Source organism: Eurytemora carolleeae, unplaced genomic scaffold, assembly GCF_000591075.1.
Source record: "Eurytemora carolleeae unplaced genomic scaffold, Eaff_2.0 scaffold889, whole genome shotgun sequence".
Lineage (NCBI taxonomy): Eukaryota > Metazoa > Arthropoda > Copepoda > Calanoida > Temoridae > Eurytemora > Eurytemora carolleeae.
Window position 1 is genome coordinate 113110 of NW_019396926.1, and position 21722 is coordinate 134831.

Consider the following 21722-nt stretch of genomic DNA (forward strand, 5'->3'; position numbering starts at 1 on the left):
TCAATATTTATATTTCTTGCGTGTGTAGATATAATAATTACAGCGTAGGTCACTTTTAAAGGGGAGACAGTAAAAAATGATATTATGGAGTAAAACTGCCCTTTGATGACGGGAATTAAAAAAGTGGTGGACTACGTTAAAACATGTTATTGCATTTTCATGAAAAATATCATTGAAATACTAAAAACATTGTGCGTTGTTGCGTAGGTCCATTTTAAAGTTTAAGCTTAAAACAGGAATACAAAATAAACATATACTAGGGCCGTGAATAAGATCAAAATTGCATTTATTAGTAATACTTTTGTTTGATCCTGTGCCATATGTTGAAAAAAATTCAAAAATCATGCGATTTCCCCCAGAATAACACATTTTTTGCTCCTTACAGGGTTCGGAGATTTTCCACGGGGTTCGGAGACTGTTTCTGCAGGGTTTCGGAGACTTTTCCACGGGGTTCATGACTGCTTGGCCTTCCCTCCCTCGCAGAGAGTTCCACAAGTTCTTTTGAGCAATTAATTGATGCAGCAATAAAACTCATTGTTTTCACAAAATTTTCGCATTTCGCGAAAATATTTTTGCATAAGAAAATTTCGCTTCATTTACTTTTGCGAAAAAGTTAGCAAAATGCGACCGTAAATTTTATAATTTTTTCGCGAAACGTTTCGTTCGCTGCAATGTTATTAAGTAGCCACAGCGCTTGGCCTAGAAATTGTTTTAACCTAACCTAACCCCGCATATGGGCTATTACTTTATCAGTTTGATAAATTTGGCTGCAGAGCTGGGCCCCCTAGCCTGTCCCTGCCACAGCGATTGGCCCAGAAATTGTCTTCACCTAATTCCTAATCCCACAGATCTGCGATCACTTTGTCAATTTGATAAATTTGGCCACAGCTTTCGGCCCCCTAGAATGTCCTAGCTGCAGCGCTTGCCCCAGAAATTGTCTTAATAACCTGTCCTACCCTTACATATCGGCAATCACCTTGGTCAATTTGATAATGTAGCTGCAGCACTCGGCCCCTCACCCCGTCTTAGCTGCAGCGCTTGGCCCAGACTTAACCTAGTCTAACATCTGACCTATGGAAAGTGTTCATCCGACCTACAAAACTGTACATTCGACCTACAATACGTGTGTATCCGACTAACAGAAGTTGTGCATCCAACCTACGAACAAAAGTTGTGCATCCGGCCTATTAAAGTTGTGCATATCCAACCTACAAAAATTGNCATTTTTAGCGTCAAGTCTTTCCTTTCATTTTTAGCGTCAAGTCTTTCCTTTCATTTTTAGCGTCAAGTCTTTCTGCGTTTACCGCTACTTGCCTTCATTCCAAGCCAATCTACTTAAGAAAAAATTATTTTATTAAAATTTATACAAGATTTATGGAATGCAAAAGTTTAAAATATTAAAACAAGTTATTTTGAAAAAAGTATAATTGGCGCACAAGAGATAATTTACTCATAACATCCAACAATTAAAAATAGGATTTAGTCTACAGTTAGCAAAAAAACTTCTGGGTTTAAGTTTTTTTTTGGAAAAATCAACAAATTTAAGAATTTCTTTAAAATTTTTTTTAATTTCAAAAATTAATCTTTCTTAATTGTATTGCACAAATATCAATTTACTTAATTTTAAAATTACAAACATAACATAATAAATCAAATGTTGAAATGATATTAATGGTTATAATGACAAAAATAATGATTACATGTGAGGAAAGCAATGAGGGAGAGTTTAAAATACTGGTACAAAAGAAAAACCATAGATAAAAACCACAAAAAATGGGGGAAATGGGGGGGAAACATATTAAATAGAGATACAGAAAGGGGAAGTAATGCAAAATGCAAAGATTGAAAATTTCGAAAGGATTTGCATTGTGCAATTGTGCATTGATGGCAGATAATGGGAGGGGGTAGAAAAGTGGAGGGGGGAAGGTTATGAGATGAAGGGGAGGGGGATAACACGATGGGAGAGATGAGTGGATTAAACATCTAAAAGCATATGTTGCAGTTAACATTGATTATGACTAGAGTTTGTCTTTTGATTTACAAATAATGCATTTTTTATTTACAAATTAAATTTCTGAAATTTTGACATCAGGAAACCGATTCGGCACTGCATTGGATTCTTCTGGGACCTGATAATTGTTGACTAATATTAAAATAACAAGATTTTTTTTTATAAAACATTTTTTAATACATAATTTGTATTTAGTATCAACTCTTGCTTTAAAAAAAAGATTTAATCGGAAATTTTACGCAAGAAATATTCTACCTCTTCGTAAATATTCTCTGTCTGGTGAACCTGGACTGATTCTAATTCTTCCTAAATAGAATGTTAAGAAAAGATAATCTGAAATGTCGTCTTCGGAATAAGATTTCCTTTATCAATTTAGATCTTTACTTCCTGTGATAACTAGAAAGCAATGGAATACGAAAACGACAATAATTAGAGCAATACTTAAGTTTATTTGATTGAAGACTGCTTACACTGCAAAGTTGCTCTGTATCATCCTCATTGGGCTTTTAAAAGTTATAAAGTCGTCTTCCTATTTCAGAATATTCTGGTTTTAACTGTATGAAGGTAAACAATTAAAAAAGAAAAAGTCTTTTTGCTTAAAATTTATTGATGCAAAATTTGTCAGCATTTTTAGAAATTTATATTCAGTTGAGTTTGATTTGAGTTTGATGGGGGGTGTTATCACTGAATTTGAAGTGTTAATGAAAATACATGATTTTAAGGGAATAAATGAATTTTTCAAGTAAGTATTAAAACAAGATAAAAGGGGTTTAAGTTAAGTTACTCATTTAACACTTTTAAAATGAAATTTCCTGAAAATAACGGAATGAATTTCGTTTTCGCTCTTTCTTTTAATTAGAAACTTGTGCCATGAAACACTTTCGGAGATAAATCAGTTATAAAAATCCCAAATTAAAAAATCCTCGACGACATTTTAAAGAAAAGCAAAGACAGTAATCATGTTGTCTATCACTATATACCCTAAGGCAAAGACTTTGCTAATTATAAAGACGAGGCGTTGGAACTATTGTGTACGCCTGTACAGCTGTATTTTGACGTCATTGGTTATTTTGGTTGTTAGAGAGTTTAATGATCGACATTAATACCTTAGATATTTAACACAATTGTGAATATTTTGTGCTAAAAGTTAGTTAAAATTAATTATATTATTAATTTGTATTTTAAAATTTATTTAATCATTTGTTTGATATTAGGTCTGATGAATTATAGCTGAATTTGTGATAAAGTTACGCATCTCTTTTGTATTAAAAATAGCCAATAATCGTTAGTGAAAATTTTCAGATGTCGTCAAATATTTTTTCTGAGATACTATGGAATGAGATTTTAGGCGATGAAGAAGAGAGGGGACCAGAAATTTCCAGTATTATAAACGGTATATAAAGTTTGTGTAAATGTCGTCTTCTTGTGAATCTTACACAAAGAAATACTATCGCATAAATTAATGTATCAATCTTACTCTTCAATTGATTCATGGGGATTTTGTTTCAAAAATATCGTTAAAAATGTGAATTAAAGGACGAACTTTTACTTAAAAGTTTTTCAAAATTGATTACAAAAGGTTTGAGGCATGAATTTTTAAAGGATTTTAAAAAGTCGTACAAAAGAAATATTGGTGAAAATATAACTAGAGAATATAAAGACGACTTTTAGACTTACTCGATTTTCGATTGAATAGTTTTATGAACATAAAATACCGCAATTGAGCAGTGAACATGCAGATTGTCTAAATTCCGGAGTTTTATGTATACAAATTCAATGAATTTCCGGTTCGTCGGTGCCACTTTCAAGCCAACCAAGAATAGGAGAGTCTGTGTTTACAATGCCAGCAGATCCAAAAAGAAAAAAGTTTGGATGAAGGCTCTTTAATTGGATCATATAAATTCCCTAAGCTGAAAGATCCCAGAGTGCGTAAAAACTATCTCATTGTTAAATAAATATTATGACGTTATATTTTTCAATAATTCATTTAAATCAGGTAAAGAGAGAATTCAATCTTGAATGAAAAAGTAATGAGATAATTGATTACTGTAGAAAAGAACAAGGTTACATGCATACAAGATGCGTGACATTAATTTTCTTTTTATAACTTAATATACTTCAAACCAAAAGTAGATGTTCAAATGGACTGATAGATTGTAATTTCAAGTCACCAACCCATCAAAGGTCCTATCAACAACGGTACCATTTAAACATTTGTCTAGGTAACAATGAGGAAGATATCGCCGTTATATTTCATCTTAAAAAGTAATGAATTCTGTAAATTATGTTCATTGTCTTTGTTGCGTAAAATCCACAAGTCCCTTTTATGAACTATGAACAAATTAAAAATTTCAAGATAGAAAAGCTAAAGTGGTTTTCTTGTTTTATTTTTAAATAACTCTTAAATCCATTACAAAAGACATTATGAAACTGGAGAAGACGACATTTGTTACTAGCATTGGCTCACCCACAAAATGCGTCAAATTTGAGTAGATTTTCTGATGCGCTATCTATGTCTTTGCCCCGAGGAATTTCAAGTAGTTAATGAAACCCAAAATCAAGAGCTTATGGCATGCAGTGTAGGGGGCTATGTAGTCTGTTACCCCACAAGAACACTTTAGTTACCAGGACTAGAGATGGGCATTGTTTTCTTGAACGAACAAAATTTTTGAGAACGAACGAAATTTTTCGTAAATGATGATGTCGTTGAAAAAACGAACGATGGACGAACAATATGGATTGTTTTGAGAAAATAAAATACGATTTAAATCGTTCAAACAAACTTGAAAAAAGAATCGTTTACTGAACGAACGAATTTTCCAAAAGATTTTTAAAAAAACGATCGTTTTCTTACTGAGCGAATGATTTTTTAAACAAATTTTTTAAACCCAAAATCATAACAATAACTTGTTTACTGTTTAGTCTTAGAAAATATATGTTTTTCTTGACCCTACTCTAACCTGTCTGTGGAGGCCCGGGAGTTCAATGAACTGACCATTATTAGGAACATTCAAGTTTTGGAGAACCTAAATCAAACAATCAATTATTATAATAATGAGAATGTCTGTTTTTGTCACTATGGAATATTTAATTTTTTGATTGTCTTGTCTGTCTGTCTCAAATGATAAAAACCACTAAACCGATTAGGTACATTAACCTCATGGTTCAGGAAATCATGAAATTGATGAAATTTGGGGAAATTTGAGAACGATTAAAAATGCCGAATTTCATACCAACAGTTAAATTCTGCAATTGTTATTAGCCTAAAACTACAAATAAGAAATGTGTGAAAATTAACACAAGAAAAGAAGTAATTGAAATATTTTATAAAAAAATAATGAACAAGAGCTACTTTTGATTCCATCTTAATTGTCACCATTATACCTGTATATCTTCTTTGCCGGCTTTAGAACTCAATCTCTTTCTTTTTCTAAGGTTAAAAATGTAAAAAATCAAATTTTTAACCATAGAAATGCATCAATTTTTTTTTAGAGTTTTCCCCTCAAAATAATGTGCTTAAAAGATACACGTGTTATTATTTTCTCCCTCAATAACAAATCTTTTCATTTTTTAGAATTTTTAAAATAATATCAGATAAAAAGTAGCAACTGGCAGAGCAAATGATTATCTCAGGCCGATGGAAAGGCTTATCTGAGGAGTCCTTCAGCCTGGACAAATATATCATGTTTTCAAGATCTAAAAGGTTTTTTCCTTTAACATAGATTAGTAAAAACTCAAGATTGGTTAATCCTTTTACTCTTAACATATAAATGGTAAAAAAATCTAGAACATTTTAAGAACAAGTAATATTGTGCCTTCTTCAGATAGATTCGAAAAAAAACTTTTTATTTGAACCTCCCTGTATCCCGAGGAACTTCTTCTAAACCGGAAGTAGCCCGTTCCAGTACAAGATCCAGTTCCTAATCGGCGGCCTCTTTGACGGAAAAATATCACAAGGCCTAAAAAAAAGTTTCAATTTTTTAAAAATTATTTTTTGAAAAACAGAATTTTAGAAGTAACAGTCATGATGATGCATTTTAATTAATAGAAGTGGTTAGTTAAATGCACCTGCTTCTTTACTAAATTAAATAATTCCTAGTTTACAAATCCTCTAATAAAACGTGCTACATTTATTTCTAAAATACATTCTCTTAATCAAGAATTTCATTATACTAATACATCCACAGTGTTAAAATTGTAAATATATATACTTGTGATTTCTATGGCTCAAATCTCTGGGATTTATACAGTAGGGATGTTCCTAAAGCTCCTGAATTCATGGAACATTGCTATTCGCATTTTATTTGATCTACCAAGAGAAACCTATAGATATTTCATTGTGCCCATTTCTAATGTTCCCCATATTAAAACAGTTTTATGCACTTGTTTTGTACAATTTGTGACCAGTTTATCAAATTGTCATATGCTATGTATTCGACTTTTAGTAGATCTAAGTAAACATGAATTAAGAACGGTTTTATGTAAAAATCTTGAATCTATTGCACAAGATTGTAATGTACAATCTAGAAATCTAAACAAATTTTGCGTGAAACAAAATATGATAAACAATCATATTCCTTTAGACCAAGAATGGAAATTACCCATTCTTCATGAATTACTTAAAGTTAAAGAAGATAATTTTGTTCTAAACAACTTTGATAATAATGAGATCGCAACCATGATCAACTTTTTATGTTCCGACTAGAAACTATATTTATATTTTATACTTTATTCTTGTTTTTGTCTTATCATATTGTACCATTTTACCTTTGTGTACGAAATAAATTTATAATAATAAAGCAAAAGAATGTATGGTCCCTGTATTAGTTGTTACAAAAAATCCAATTTTCAGCAAATAAAAATGAAAAAATGTATCCTTCCTGCAAAAATTTCTATAATTCCAGAATATATATACTTTTTAAATGTCTAGATTTCAGAATCTAGATTGGAAGACGATATTTTAGCTCCTCGCAAGATAATGCCAAGTGATTAGTACTAATGATTAACCCTACTAAGAGCAGGTAATTTTTTAAACTTATATATTTAAATCTTTGAAACATAACTTTTTTTGATGTTACCAACTTACCATAAACAGCAGCTGCTAAAGTTAGAGCTCCCCCTACAGATAAACTGCAGATAATTAACAGACTAAAATCTTGAGAAGAGCAGGAAAAGGCCTGAAATAAAACTTTTCAGGAGGACAATTTATGACAAAGGAAGATAAAATATTAAGTTTTTCAAAATTAACTGAAGAAATTGGAAGAAAATAATGATCTACAGGATAATATAGAAAACATTGAGAAATATACACCCTAAAGTCTATTTATTCTACAATATTTTGGGGATCACTATAGATTTTTGTTTCTCTCTTCTGCTAGACGAACTGTTTATATCATTTTAAATTCAGTGATGGTGATGGACCAACACTCCGCAGAGTAAAAAAAGTAGATGTTAGTTCAACATTTTATTGAAAATATATTTCGGTCTGGGTTGACCCTCGTCAGTTCTTGAGATTGTTTCTGTCAGGAAGATTAAACACAATTTAATTCATATTCCCTACACATTAAAATCGTTTAAAAAATACCGATCGATCATAAATTTAATTGTTGTTGGCCTTATATTTTTTTTTTGCAAACAAACAAATCATTTTATATTTCACCTCCTCATGCAGAACAGCTATTAGGTCAAATTCTCCCTTGTAATTGCACCTAAAATTTTAAACAGATCAAAATAAATTGTACAATCAAATGCATAGATATACTTGGTTTGGTTTAAATATGTTACCTAGCCTTCCTAGATATATTTGGTTTGGTTTAAATATGTTACCTAGCCTGTCTAGATATATTTGGTTTGGTTTAAATATGTTACCTAGCCTGACTAGATATATTTGGTTTGGTTTAAATATGTTACCTAGCCTGCCTAGATATATTTGGTTTGGTTTAAATATGTTACCTAGCCTGCCTAGATATATTTGGTTTGGTTTAAATATGTTACCTAGCCTGTCTAGATATATTTGGTTTGGTATTTAGAAGGTCCTTTAACCAGGATAAGGAACATCCGCATTCTAGAGGGCAGTCAGTTACATCCAAACTAGATCAGAAGAGTAAATTAATCAGTCCAGCATTTAAAATAATTTTAATTTTTTTTAGCTTAACTTCAACATTTGGAGAACAGACAAAAAAATTTCTCTGAACTAAAAATAATTCTACACATTGGTCACATATCACAGATAGATTACAATAAAGAACATTGGAGTACATACAAAGGAGATTTACTGGGCATTAGTTGACTATCAATCTATCATAGGTATAACAAAGGTAGAAAAATGGTAGAAAAAAACAACCTTTATGTCCAAGTCCTTGCATGATGTCATCTATCGCTAAAAGGGATGATGACAGGGTCAAGGGCATAAAAGGTCGTCTTTTCCAACATTAGGATTTTGTCACCTTTTTATTTCTATGGTAGATAGATAGTCAACTAATTAAAAGGTTAAGAATACCCTGTAAATCTTTTTATAATACACTACTAACATAAGTTTAGGAATCATTTCTTATCAGTTCCCCAAAAGCATCGATCATTAACCATTCCCCCTAAAAAATTTGTATGAGTATAAGAATTATAATAAAGAAAAAATTCAATACTAAATGGAGAAATTTGGAAAGGTTCCGTATGAAAGCTTTTAAATTTCATAATTCCAGAATGTGCCTGACATTCCACACTTTCTGAATTAAACAATTATATATTATAATTTAAATGTGTATTGTACAACATAACCCCAAATGGTAAGATGTTCCTAAAGGCTAGATCCAGGGGCGTATACAGGAATTTTTCTGGGGCTCAGCCATGCTTTTCACTTATCAAAAGGGGCTCAGCCCCCATCGCCCCCCCCCCCTGTAAACGCCTCTGACTCTACTATTAGCTAATTATTCATTGCATTATATAAGACATTATTAAATAAGAAAAATAAGAAAAAAATGTATTAATTATTTCTGACAATTAAATAATAAAAACTTTTTTTTGAATGAAGACTTGGCCAATATAACTGATTTTTGATAAAGATGGGGGGAAAACTAAGATTCTACCTGTCTAAATCATAGAATGCTAGGAGAAGTTTGTTAAGGCTGGTTAAAGGGTTTCCATGCAGATTAACTTTCTGAACACATTCCTCATTCAGAACAATAAAAATGACATATTCATTTCGGATTTTTGTTCACAAAAAGGTTTTTCAGATATTTTTTCTCTGAATTCCAAAACAAGTATTTTTGAATTTCGATCCGGTTATTTCAATATTTTTTTTACATAAAACCTGCAAACAATTTTATAGTTTTTTTTGTAAAACACAGCTAATCCCAGTCTTTTCATTAAAGTTGAATATTTGAAGGTTTTAAATGTGAAGCATGCCACTTGAGGATCACTTGAAATAACTTTAGATAAGTCACTCAATAACGTTTCCCGTGCAAGGATCAGTTTTATTCTGTAAATCCGGATCCGGAACCGGATCCAGCTAAATCCGGATCCGGAACCGGATCCAGCTAGTCAAAAATAACTAACAAACCGACATTATGAAAACAAAAACAAAAGCAGAAAATATTTTTTGAGAAATCTGATTGTTGAATATAAAAATTTACTTTAAAATAAATTGTGAAATTTTTCATTTCAGCATAATCAATATTTGAAATTGTGTTTTCTTTCTTTTTTCAGTTGACTGAATCATTACCTTTCTCCAAATATTAAAACATTAATGGCTTGAAATTTAAAAATAATTAAGTGTAATAAACGTAATGACTCTTAGTTGTTTAATGGTTCATTCATTGCTGCTACAGTGATAACAAGAAAATTCTGAAAAAAGAAAACTTTTAGAATAAAGTTTTTAATTTATAAAGTGCAATGAGCATGAGAAACAGCAATTGTTGAGGTGAAACAAACCCATTTTACTAAATATAGTGATTTTATAAGTATCTATTAGAACTATTTGCTTTATACCAACACATTAGTATAGCTATAATGTCGTCTTCCTATTTCATTGTTTTCACTGTAAAAATATTTTTTTTAAATAAAATGAGAATATTCCTTGAGCATTGTTAAATAGTGAAAACTCACACTTTCATCTAAATAAAAAAGAAATTTTAATATTTTTTTAATGAAGTAAAAATATTTCATCCAAAATTTTTTTAAAAAGTTCGTTTTTCAAGGCTTTTGAAAATCATATTTCTTTAGAGATTATTCGCCACAAAGAACTTTTACTTTTCTAAACTTTATATCTTTTCAATCATGATTCGGTAAAGGTAAACTCTTATTTTTTTAAATGTTGATCATTTGGTCTAACAGAATTTATCTTGAAATATCTAAGGTCTACCACATCAGGTTCACAGATATTAGAATGAAAATAGTTTGGGGCGAGTAATCAGCTAGTTTCTATGTCAGAAAACATTGAAATTGACGTGTTGATTGTTAAACCCTTAATTTTTCTTTTATGTGAAATTTTATTATCGTTAATATAAAAAAACTTAAACATTTTAATGTATTTGTCAACAATTTGTTTATTTAAGATTTAATTTAAAAAAAGAATAGAATAGAAATAATTTGGCTCCGACCTATATTTTCAAGATGACATTTTGAGAGATCAATAGAAATGAGTTCTGTGTTTTTTCTGAAAGTATCCTCCTCTATGAGTAGGTCCTCTGCTGCAGTAGTTTTCATAGTAAAACATCAATTTGTATGGATTTTAAAATTTATTTGAAAGCTATTTTGAATAGGTTCAAATGATTTTTATGAACATTTTGGAGTTTAAACATGTATTTATTTGGTTCAGTCCAGGAATAAGATTTGTGGAACTATCTTCCATTTCAAAAGTTACCTGTCCGAATCAAAACGATACCCTTTAAGTTTATCCTGCTATTTGAGTAAAAATGAGCAAGATATCGTAGTTTAATTAATAAAAATTTTGAATCATCCAATTTTCAGATAGAAAAACAAGGATATCTCCATCATCTCGGGGTTAAGAGTGCCCATGCAATTGGGAAAGCAACTTTTTCAAAACAGCCCTTTCAAGAAAAAAAGAAAATAATTTTTTAACATTGATTTTGAGTTTTTTATTATGATCAACCTTTGCATTCAGTCATAGAGAAGTGTCTGAGTCTTCTATTCATAATTTGATATTATTAATTGATATTTACATTTTTTGGACCTTAAAGCATTGTGATATATCTTTGATTTGTAAACAATTTGATGGATTTTTTTTGATTTTTGAAATTCATTGTTTGGGTTAAATCTTCTAAAACGGATCTATGGGAATGTTTGTGGGGGAACAGCTTGGCTTTGTCCAAATTGATCTAGAATTAAAACTGGGTCGACTTTGAAGCGTCGTCAGGGCTTGTTCGAGTTTTTAAACAAATTTTTTTTTATGATCAATCCAAAATAGTATTAAACAGAATTTCATGATTAAAGTAATCATTCAAAAATTTGCTATAAAAATTTGCAGTACTGCACTCCCAAACAGTAATTTTAAGAAATTATGATTTCCTTAGAGCGTTAAAATCTCTAGGTCTCAGTGCACTTATCAAGTTTCCTGAAATATTTAAATTTATGTTATTAATTTTAAACAAAGATCGGTTCAAACAGACTGTGGCGGTAAAAAGTGGCATGTCCGATGCACAGTGGTACCTCCAATATAAAGAGTTTGTAAAACTAACCTCCAATATGAAAATTTTGTAAAACTAACCTCCAATATGAAGAGTTTGTAAAACTAACCTCCAATATGAAAGGTTTGTAAAACTAACCTCCAATGTGAAGAGTTTATTAAACTAACCTCCAATATGAAGATTTTTAAAACTAACCTCCAATATAAAGAGTTTGTAAAACTAACCTCCAATATAAAAAGTTTGTAAAACTAACCTCCAATATAAAGAGTTTGTAAAACTAACCTCCAATATAAAGAGTTTGTAAAACTAACCTCCAATATGAAGAATTTGTAAAACCAACCTCCAATATTAAGAGTTTGTAAAACTAACCTCCAATATGAAAGGTTTGTAAAACTAACCTCCAATATGAAGAGTTTGTAAAACTAACCTCCAATATGAAAGGTTTGTAAAACTAACCTCCAATATAAAGAGTTTCAAGAGCTTGAATATTGTGGAATGAACTGGAAGGAACCTGGTTAAGTCCATTGTGACTGGAATGTTTTATAATGTAAAGAATTAATTTGTAAAATCTTGTTAATCTTTATCATGCAAACAAATAATTTTATATAAAGGTTTGGTACACCATTACCAATAAGTTCCTCAAAAACGTTTGGTTTTATTTAGTGAACACTGAATTGTGAACACTGTACACGTACAGAAACCGAACAATGTACACGTACCAAGACCGAACAATATACACTGCAGTGCCCGAACAACATACACGTAGTGCCCGAACAATTTACCAAACAATGTACACATACAGTTACCGTACATTGCACACGTACTGTAACCGAATAATGTAATATTAAATTTATGGCTGGGCCCGTTCTTATTTTTTTTAAAACAAATCTGTCCATGATCGTTAATCATAAACGAGGGCTTTCAGCTGATTCGTTTGATTCAAGTAGGATCTTTTCAAAAATCAGAACGTTTAAAATTATTTTTTTCCTTTCTTTTTAATCAACGATTGTCCCTGTCCAACTTAATGACTTCTTTCAATCTTTTGTAAAAACCTTTTTCTCTCTGTTCCCCAAAATTTTTTCTCAAAAACATTTGAATGAAATCAAATTCGTAATATTTAAACATTTGTAATTAGATAACCACCAAGTTATGTAAAATACATAACAAAATGGGCAAACGGAAACGTTAATCACGAGAAAAAAAATAATTCTTCAACTTACTTCACCATTTAAAAAATTGTTCAATTATTAAACATCTTCCCTAATATCTAAAATCCGGAGTTGAGATAACCCTGAGAATGCTATTTCACCTAAAAGAGATCGATATTATTAATGTAGGTTACCATATCTGGTCTAATAGACTTTAAAGGATTCACAATCCATTTAAATATACCCAGGGTTCGAATTTAATGAATGTGAGCTAACGTCGCTGAACTACTTACTGTCTTTATAAATTCATTACATTGGGTCCCAGGGGCTTCTATATATTCAATATACTTTGCTTGTCTGTCCGTTTTTATCCAATAAACGTCAAAACTGATCGATCGGGCTTAAATTTTGTGTGGGACCTCAAATGACCCAAGTGATGCTCAAAATTACAAAAAATCTGCGTCCAAAAACTTCCAATTCTTGCTAAATTTTTAAATTCGATTTTTTAAAATTTCTAGGGGCAACGCCGGGCACTTTAGATAGTTGTTTTATATTGTACAAGAGAAGATGCTCACAGATAGAGCTAGAATTTAAAGTTGAAGAAGAAGATGGATGCTAAGCGTCCTAAAAGTCAAATTTTTCTTTTTTTCTTTTGTACTTTAAATTAGAGGAGATGGGGGGGGGGGGGGAACAAAGCGTATTACTCTCCAGAAAATTAAAACAGTGTTTAAACATAACTTTTTGCATGTGAACTTAAAATTATGTAATGTAACGGTTTAAACACTGTTTAAATTTTCCAGAGAGTAATACGTTTTGTGAACCCCCCTCCCCCCCCCCTTTGATAACTTAAAAAAAATTATAGTTGGATAGGCCTTTCAGCTTCTCCCGTTGTTGACAGAACTGCATGGTATCTTATTTGTTTCTGTTATTATTAGTTAAATAAATAAATATAAAATGTGGCTGATTTACCTATGCTGTACAGACTACACTCTCTCAACCTGTAAAAACTTAGTTTATTTTTTATTTTCGTTTTAAAAAATTACTCCAAAACATTCATTTTACAATTAGATTAGAGCAAAAAATTATTTTAAATATGTCGGCGAGGAGTCTTTTTAAAAAAACAAGGGTTTCCCAGACAGATCAGTATGGCATTATCAAACGAGAGAAATTATTGATATAGAATGCAGAAGGGTTTTCTAAACCTCGGATCAAAATAAGCAGTCAAAATCAAAAAATAGTATCCACACTGGCGCAGCCCTTTCAAAAATCGAAAACACTCCCATTAAAGATTATTGGTAACCTGAGTTCAGCAAGTGAGTTTAATTCCTGAAAGAGAGGAACTTCCAGAGTAGACAGTGGATTCAGACTTAGATCAAGGGTACTGAAAATACAGTGGATTCAGGCTTAGATCAAAGGTACTAAAAATACATTTAGACTAAGATCAAGGGTACTGAAAATACAGAGGATTCAGGCTTAGATCAAGGGTACTGAAAATACAGTGGATTCAGGCTTAGATCAAGGGTACTAAAAATACAGTGGATTTAGGCTTAGATCAAGGGTACTGAAAATATAGTGGATTTAGACTTAGATCAAGGGTACTGAAAATACATTCAGGCTAAGATCAAGGGTACTGAAAATACAGCGGATTCAGGCTTAGATCATGGGTACTGAAAATACAGAGGATTTAGACTAAGATCAAGGGTACTGAAAATAAAGTGGATTCAGGCTTAGATCATGGGTACTGAAAATACAGTGGATTTAGACTAAGATCAAGGGTACTGAAAATACAGTGGATTCAGGCTAAGATAAAGGGTACTGAAAATACAGTGAATTCAGGCTTAGATCAAGGGTACTGAAAATACAGAGGATTTAGACTAAGATCAAGGGTACTGAAAATACAGTGGATTTAGACTTAGATCAAGGGTACTGAAAATACAATGGATTCAGGCTTAGATCAAGGGTACTGAAAATACAATGGATTCAGGCTTAGATCAAGTGTAATGAAAATACAGTGGATTCAGGCTTAGATCAAGGGTACTGAAAATACAGAGGATTTAGACTTAGATCAAGGGTACTGAAAATACAGTGGATTCAGACTTAGATCAAGGGTACTGAAAATACATTTAGACTAGGATCAAGGGTACTGAAATAAGAGTATTTAGACTAAAATCAAAGGTAACGATATAAGGTATTTAGACTAAGATCAAGGGTACTGAACATACAGTGGATTTAGACTAAGATCAAGGGTACTGAAAATACAATGTATTCAGATTAGATCAAGGGTACTGAAAATACAGTGGATTTAGACTTAGATCAAGGGTACTGAACATACAGAGGATGTAGACTAAGATCAAGCGTATAAAAGCAATATTAAGAATGTTTTTAAAAAATTTAGATTTCTAAGAATGTAACTATCTGATGACGTCCATCTCGTACAAGACATTTTTTCATATTTTTAAAGTTCCTAGATCTTTGATGGTAATGTCTTTTAGTGGAAAATAATATTTTTTAAAAATATTTTAATGAAAAGTTAAAACAACACCTTCCTCTAATGTATTTTAATAAAGTAAAATAATTCACCTTAGACTTCTGAGATTTGAAAACACATCATAAGGAAAATGCCTGCAAAAACATTATTACAGTAAATGACAGTTAACAGGAAAATTTTTTTTTTTAAATTATTTATTCTTTGCTTTGCTTTCTTTTGACTGTCAAACTTTAACTTTGACTGAAATAGTTTGCGAAACCGACCCAAAAATGATCCAAAAAATGTTATTTTTCTGCTCGTTTTCTATTTTTGTAAATTGAAACTAGTATATTTTTAGTTTTAACTTACTTGATATAGTTATGTTCCATGTAAAGATACTGCAGGTTAGTAATAAAAGGACCAGAAAACACCTGAGAGTGGAAAATTTCTTTACAATACTGCAGTCCCAACTCAACTACCATGTCTAGCCAGACACTCCCTTTAAAACTTTTAAATGAGAGTTTGCTGTATAGTAAGAAACAAGAAAGTAAATACAACCCCCTAAAAATATCAAGGGATGGAGAGGGGTTCATCCTAATTATCTGGAAGGCGGTGATACCCTCCAATTAAAGTGTTAAAATCTAAATCCCGATTCACAAATATACACTTTATCCGTTTAACAATGAGGACAACTTTTTCTGTTTTGTTCTCTCAATTATTTTCCTTGGCTCTGCAACATAAATCCGCCAGTTGTTCTTATGTGAAACTGAATTTAAAAAGTATTCAAGTAAGAAATTAAAACATGCTGAATTCATAATTTTTGCTAAGAACAATGGTATACTTGTGAATCGGAATAACTTTTGAAAAACGCCGTCAGTCCCTTTATTATGAATAGTCCCTACCTGGTTATCTAGTTGGTTAAGCTCATTATATGAAAGGTTGATGGTAATAATCTCATCAAGATTATCAAACCCTCCTGTCTTAAATCTTATCTTTATTTAAAGGGACTGTTCAGGTTTAAGATTCCTGGATGTGTTTAATCTTATTATAAGATAGGTCTATATAGATCTGTTAAAAAAAAATAAAAGTTTAAGATTCCTGGATGTGTTTAATCTTATTATAAGATAGTTCTATATAGATCTGTTGGAAAAGATAAAAGTTTAAGATTCCTGGATGTGTTTAATCTTATTATAAGATAGATCTAGAGTTTTCAGATTCCCTAGTCCATAGAACTGTTTCCTTTTCACTTCTCCAAGTAGATTGTGACTTTAAAAATGTAAATTATATATAGAAATATGATTTTTGATATGTCAGGGCCCAGGGGTTTATATTTTTAAGAATTTCCCCTTACCCCTTGTATATTTGGACATCAAAAGGCATCTTTCTTTAAACTTGTTTCCCAAAAGTTCATTAATTTTCCCCAAAAAATTATTGAACAGTTGAATTCGATTTTGCTATTTGAAAGAAAAATGTTTTAACCTGAGATCAAGCGAGTGCAGAGTGATACTGTCTTGGAAACACATGGAATTAATACTCTAAAATATATCATTTTATATTTACCGGGACTGAGACGTAATATCAAAAAAGAATATAATAATTAAGGATTTAATGTTTAGAAATAAGCATAAAAGAATTTTTTTAACAGAGCTTCAATAAATTTTTGAAAACCCTCGATATTTCAGAAAAAAAGTAAAATCGATAAATTCTGAAAATGAAGATTGTACGTTTAGAGCTATTCCTTATGTGAATATAATAGTTTCCAACCGGATACAGTGCCGTCTGGAATAATGAAGGGACCATCTGGGATGATGATGTGAGCATCAGGGATGACTAAGTGAATGTACGGGATGATAATGTGACCGTCAGGGATGATAAAGTGACCGTCAGGGATGATAAAGTGACCGTCAGGGATGATAAAGTGACCGTCCGGTATGATAAAGTCAACGTCTGGGACAATGTTATAGTGACCGTCCGAGATGGTAAAGTGAAGGTCTGGGATAATGCTAACGTCCAGGATGTTAAAGTGACCGTCCGAGATTATAAAGTGAAGGTCTGGGATAATGCTAACGTCCAGGATGATAAAGTGCCCGTGCGGGATTATAAAGTGAAGGTCTGGGATATTGTTACCGACCTGAATGATAAAGTGAATGTCCTGGAAGATGAAGTGAACGTCCTGTATGATGAAGTGAACGTCATGGATGATAAAGTGACCGTCCAAGATGATAAAGTAAATGTCAGGGATGATAAAGTGACTGCCGGGATGGTAATTAATTACCGTAATCCTATTGTATGAGACTATGAAGGTAATGAGCTCCTGGTAGAAGAATAAACTGTCGAGAGCTTGTATCCTGTTCTTTGACAGGTTCAGACTAACAAATCAAAAATATATAAACGGATTAAATCATTCTAAAATTGACAGGTTCAGACTAACAAATCAAAAATATATAAACGGATTAAATCATTCTAAAATTGACAGGTTCAGACTAACAAATCAAAAATATAAAAACGGATTAAATCATTCTAAAATTGAGTTTAAAAAGATAAAGGGACTTTATGAATAATTTCAGCTGACTCTCCTTTCATAAATTGACATGTCCAATTTACAACGGTACCCTTTCTGATCGAGGTAAAATGTTTTATTCTTTAGTTTTTAACAACGATCCGTTTTAGACATAAACAATTAAACCGTAGTCTTACTTCTACCCAGTGCTTAGGATCCATTTTATTTTGATGCGGAATCTGGATCCGCACATGGAAAAGAATGGATATGGACTGGATCTAGGTCATAAATATTTCTGTAAGAAGAATTTTCAAATAATTTTTTGTTTGTTTTTTTTATGTTAAAACTTGATGAACCATTCATTTGGGAGCAAAAGATTTTTGTTTGCAGTTTTTGGTTGATATTTTTCCCCTTGGATCCGAATCCATGGATCCGTGGATTCGGACCCAGGAAGCCAAAATGTTGGATCAAACTTACTATTTTTATTACAGATATAAAAACCCGTTTCTGATCAAGTTACGTTTCTCATAAAAAGAAATGACAAAAATTACTTTAAATGCTTTTTGAAATAAATAAAATAAAATAAAATTTTAAGATATTTAGTTTTCAATGTTCCTTTCAAGACTAGGGTTCAGATCACTGGGAACTGTATCTATACTACTCTCCACACATACAGCACTGGGATTCTAAAATATAACCATTAAGGTACAGGGTTACCCACAAAGGATGAGACAACAAAAAACTACAGGGTTACCCACAAAGGATGAGACAACAAAAAACTACAGGGTTACCCACAAAGGATGAGACAACAAACAACTACAGGGTTACCCACAAAGGATGAGACAACAAACAACTACAGGGTTACCCGCAAAGGATGAAACAACAAACAAATACAGGGTTACCCACAAAGGATGAGACAATAAACAACTACAGGGTTACCCACAAAGGATGAGACAACAAACAACTACAGGGTTACCCACAAAGGATGAGACAACAAACAACTACAGGGTTACCCACAAAGGATGAGACAACAAACAACTACAGAGTTACCCACAAAGAATGAGACAACAAACAACTACAGGGTTACCCACAAATGAGACAACAAACAACTACAGGGTTACCCACAAAGGATGAGACAACAAACAACTACAGGGTTACCCACAAAGGATGAGACAACAAACAACTACAGAGTTACCCACAAAGAATGAGACAACAAACAACTACAGGGTTACCCACAAAGGATGAGACAACAAACAACTACATTGTTACCCACAAAGAATGAGACAACAAACAACAACAGGGGTACCCACAAAGAATGAGACAACAAACAACCACAGGGTTACTCACAAAGAATGAGACAACAAACAACCACAGGGTTACCCAAAAAGGATGAAACAACAAACAACTACAGGGTTACCCTCAAAGGATGAGACAACAAACAACTACAGGGTTACCAAAAAAGGATGAACAACTACAGGGTTACCCTCAAAGGATGAGACAGCAAACAACTACAGGGTTACCAAAAAAGGATGAAATAACAAACAACTACAGGGTTACCCTCAAAGGATGAGACAACAAACAACTACAGGGTTACCCACAATGGATGAGACTTCAGACGACTGTACATAATTGTATACTGGCTGTTTTCTTATATTCATGTTTCCCTTCAACTGTTAACATGTTTTTCTTCTTTGTCAAATCAATAAATTATCCATTAAGCGACAATATTAAAGTAAAAAGACTTTACTTAACATAATTGTAATATATTTACAGAATTTCAGGTCGTCTTTACAGTTTCATTCTTAGTTGGTAACCCTGTAATTTATTGTGTCACGTGATGATTGAAGTTTTCTGTCCAAATGGTTTATGGAATTAATTCCGTGCAGTCTTTTTTGAAGTTTCATCCTTTTGGGATAACACTTTACATGCTTGCCCAATTCAAAACTGCAACTTTTCTTTAAAAAAAAAAATTACAATTTTTTATTGCGGATTTTCAATAATTTAACTTGCAGATTTATGCAGCAGAGGTATTTTTTTTAAAAGGCGGATATCTTTTTCAATATTACGCAAAAAGGGAGGCTCAAGTAAGTAATCATTTATTCATAAATTATGACAAAAAAAATAAAAGTAAAAGTGTTCTGAGGTGGAAATATTTAAAAACCTCTGAAAATAGAGGTTATTGGATTATTTCCCCCCAAAGGAAAAGAATAAGGAAAGAAAAGAAAAATGAAAATTAAATATTCATGTTTACATTTTAAAACTAAGGGATTTAAGAAGGAGTAGGACTGAACTAAATACTAATTAATGATTGATCCTGGGATTTAAAACAAAAAGTTTTGACCTGATCTGATATAAAAGTGTTTGCTCACCTGACTATCAATGCACTTGCAAACAGTTCTTTCTGGGTAGCTTCCCTCCAATATAGAAGAGCAAGAACTAATGTAAACATTGTACTGTAGCTATTTATTGTGCATGCATTCCATTAAAGGGACTGTATACGTATTTCAAGAGATTCTCAATATTAAAGATGACAGGACAGATTTACACCGCGCCGGTACCCTTCACACTTCTGAATGATAATTCGGAAGATTTTGTCGTTTTGAACCTTGAAAAGTGTTTAATTCCAACAAATTCCTCTTTTGTTCATAAAGCAGAAATCCGCACTTTACAGATAAATCACAATTAAAATTGTTGAGTTTCAAAGAGCAAATTATATCTTATACATTCTTGATCACACAAAAATTTTAAGGGCAGGGGCGGATACAGGGTGGCGGCAGAAGCTTTGCACCCCCTGACGGATTCAGGGGAGGGCGTAGCCCTCTACCCCTGAGATTTTAATAGCACTTAAGGGAAAGAAAACCTAGGGCAAAAAAAACCAAAAAATCTATCTTAAAAAATTTTACCTGCAGCGCGTCTTTTGGTTCTTAAATCTGGATTTTTTTAATCCGAAATAAATCTAGCACCCCCCTCACTTAAATATTGTATTCGCCCCTGTTAAAGGGGTACCGTGATTCGGACATGTCACTCTACAGTGTACAGTCCCTTTAAAAAGGAACTTCAAGGACATTTAAAGTGATATGCGATATAACGGTTTGTCCTGTCTACTTGTATCTATGTAAGTTGTTCATCTCTGTTCTAAGAAGTAACATGGTGGATTTCAAATAACGACAAGCATAAAATAATGTTACGCTCTTTGCACACAATTTTTTACACATTTTTAGGGAATCCAAGAAGAATTAAGGAAAAAAATCGCAAATAAGAAAATGTTAACCTTTTAAAAAATCTATTTTTTAAAATTTATAAATACACAAAAAATTACTGAATAGTTTAATTTATTATTTGGGGAAAAAGTAGTAATGTAACATCCCTGTAGTAATCTTGATATGATGGTTGAAGGAGGAGAAGGAGGATGAAAAGTTTCATATTTTTTCATTTATTTTTCATCAAATTCGGCATTCTGTATCCTTCCTCATTCTATAAATTCTTTGACATTTTACAATTACATCTGAAGAAAAATGTTGGATAATTTATTGCAATGATTTGTAGTATTTTTTTTTGGGAGGGGGGGTGGAAATGAATTTGAGGCATTTGTTTTTAAGATCGGAATCAAAACAAATATAAACCCTAGTTAAATTATACGTGCAAGAATGTTTCCCAATTACACCTTTTAACCCGTAGCTAAAAACAAGCGCGTTACAATGTACATTGTACATTTTTATGGCTCAAAAAAGTATACGTGATTCTAGGCCTTGGGACACCTCAATGTCAACCCGGTCTTAGAAGATTAGTGCATAATTTGCTCTCCAGATGCATGTGCCCCAAAGTTTTAGTAACCAAGAATTCATAAATTTTCTAATTTTTTATTTTTTAAAATTTTTCTTGAATTTTGACCTATTCTTCAGCTAGACAGCAACTAAAAAAGTAAGAAAGATAAATATATAGTTGGTGGTAGATA

At 31.8% G+C, this 21722-nt stretch overlaps 1 protein-coding gene across 3 annotated transcripts; it reads right to left on the reverse strand.

Annotated features, from left to right (window-relative positions):
* Positions 1–1780: 1780 nt before the first annotated feature.
* Positions 1781–21300, reverse strand: LOC111710194 (leucine-rich repeats and immunoglobulin-like domains protein 1). Of its 3 annotated transcripts, XM_023484254.1 has the most exons (26): positions 21135–21300; positions 20137–20203; positions 18383–18453; positions 17543–17636; positions 16747–16802; positions 16437–16533; positions 16170–16247; positions 15637–15698; positions 15381–15422; positions 14101–14181; positions 13770–13798; positions 12913–12961; positions 12109–12182; positions 11534–11579; positions 11118–11152; positions 10606–10695; positions 10082–10119; positions 9094–9164; positions 8006–8101; positions 7671–7719; positions 7098–7188; positions 5871–5970; positions 5396–5441; positions 4972–5037; positions 2267–2317; positions 1781–2129 (listed from the first exon to the last, which is right to left on the reverse strand). In XM_023484254.1, the coding sequence occupies exons 1-26, from the start codon at positions 21188–21190 to the stop codon at positions 2067–2069; spliced, it is 1698 nt and encodes a 565-aa protein (XP_023340022.1). In that variant the 5' UTR covers positions 21191–21300; the 3' UTR covers positions 1781–2066. The 3 variants fall into 3 exon arrangements, with proteins under 3 accessions (XP_023340022.1, XP_023340023.1, XP_023340025.1); XM_023484255.1 differs by lacking the exon at positions 10606–10695; XM_023484257.1 differs by lacking the exons at positions 18383–18453; positions 20137–20203; positions 21135–21300 and adding an exon at positions 17965–17982.
* Positions 21301–21722: the final 422 nt, after the last annotated feature.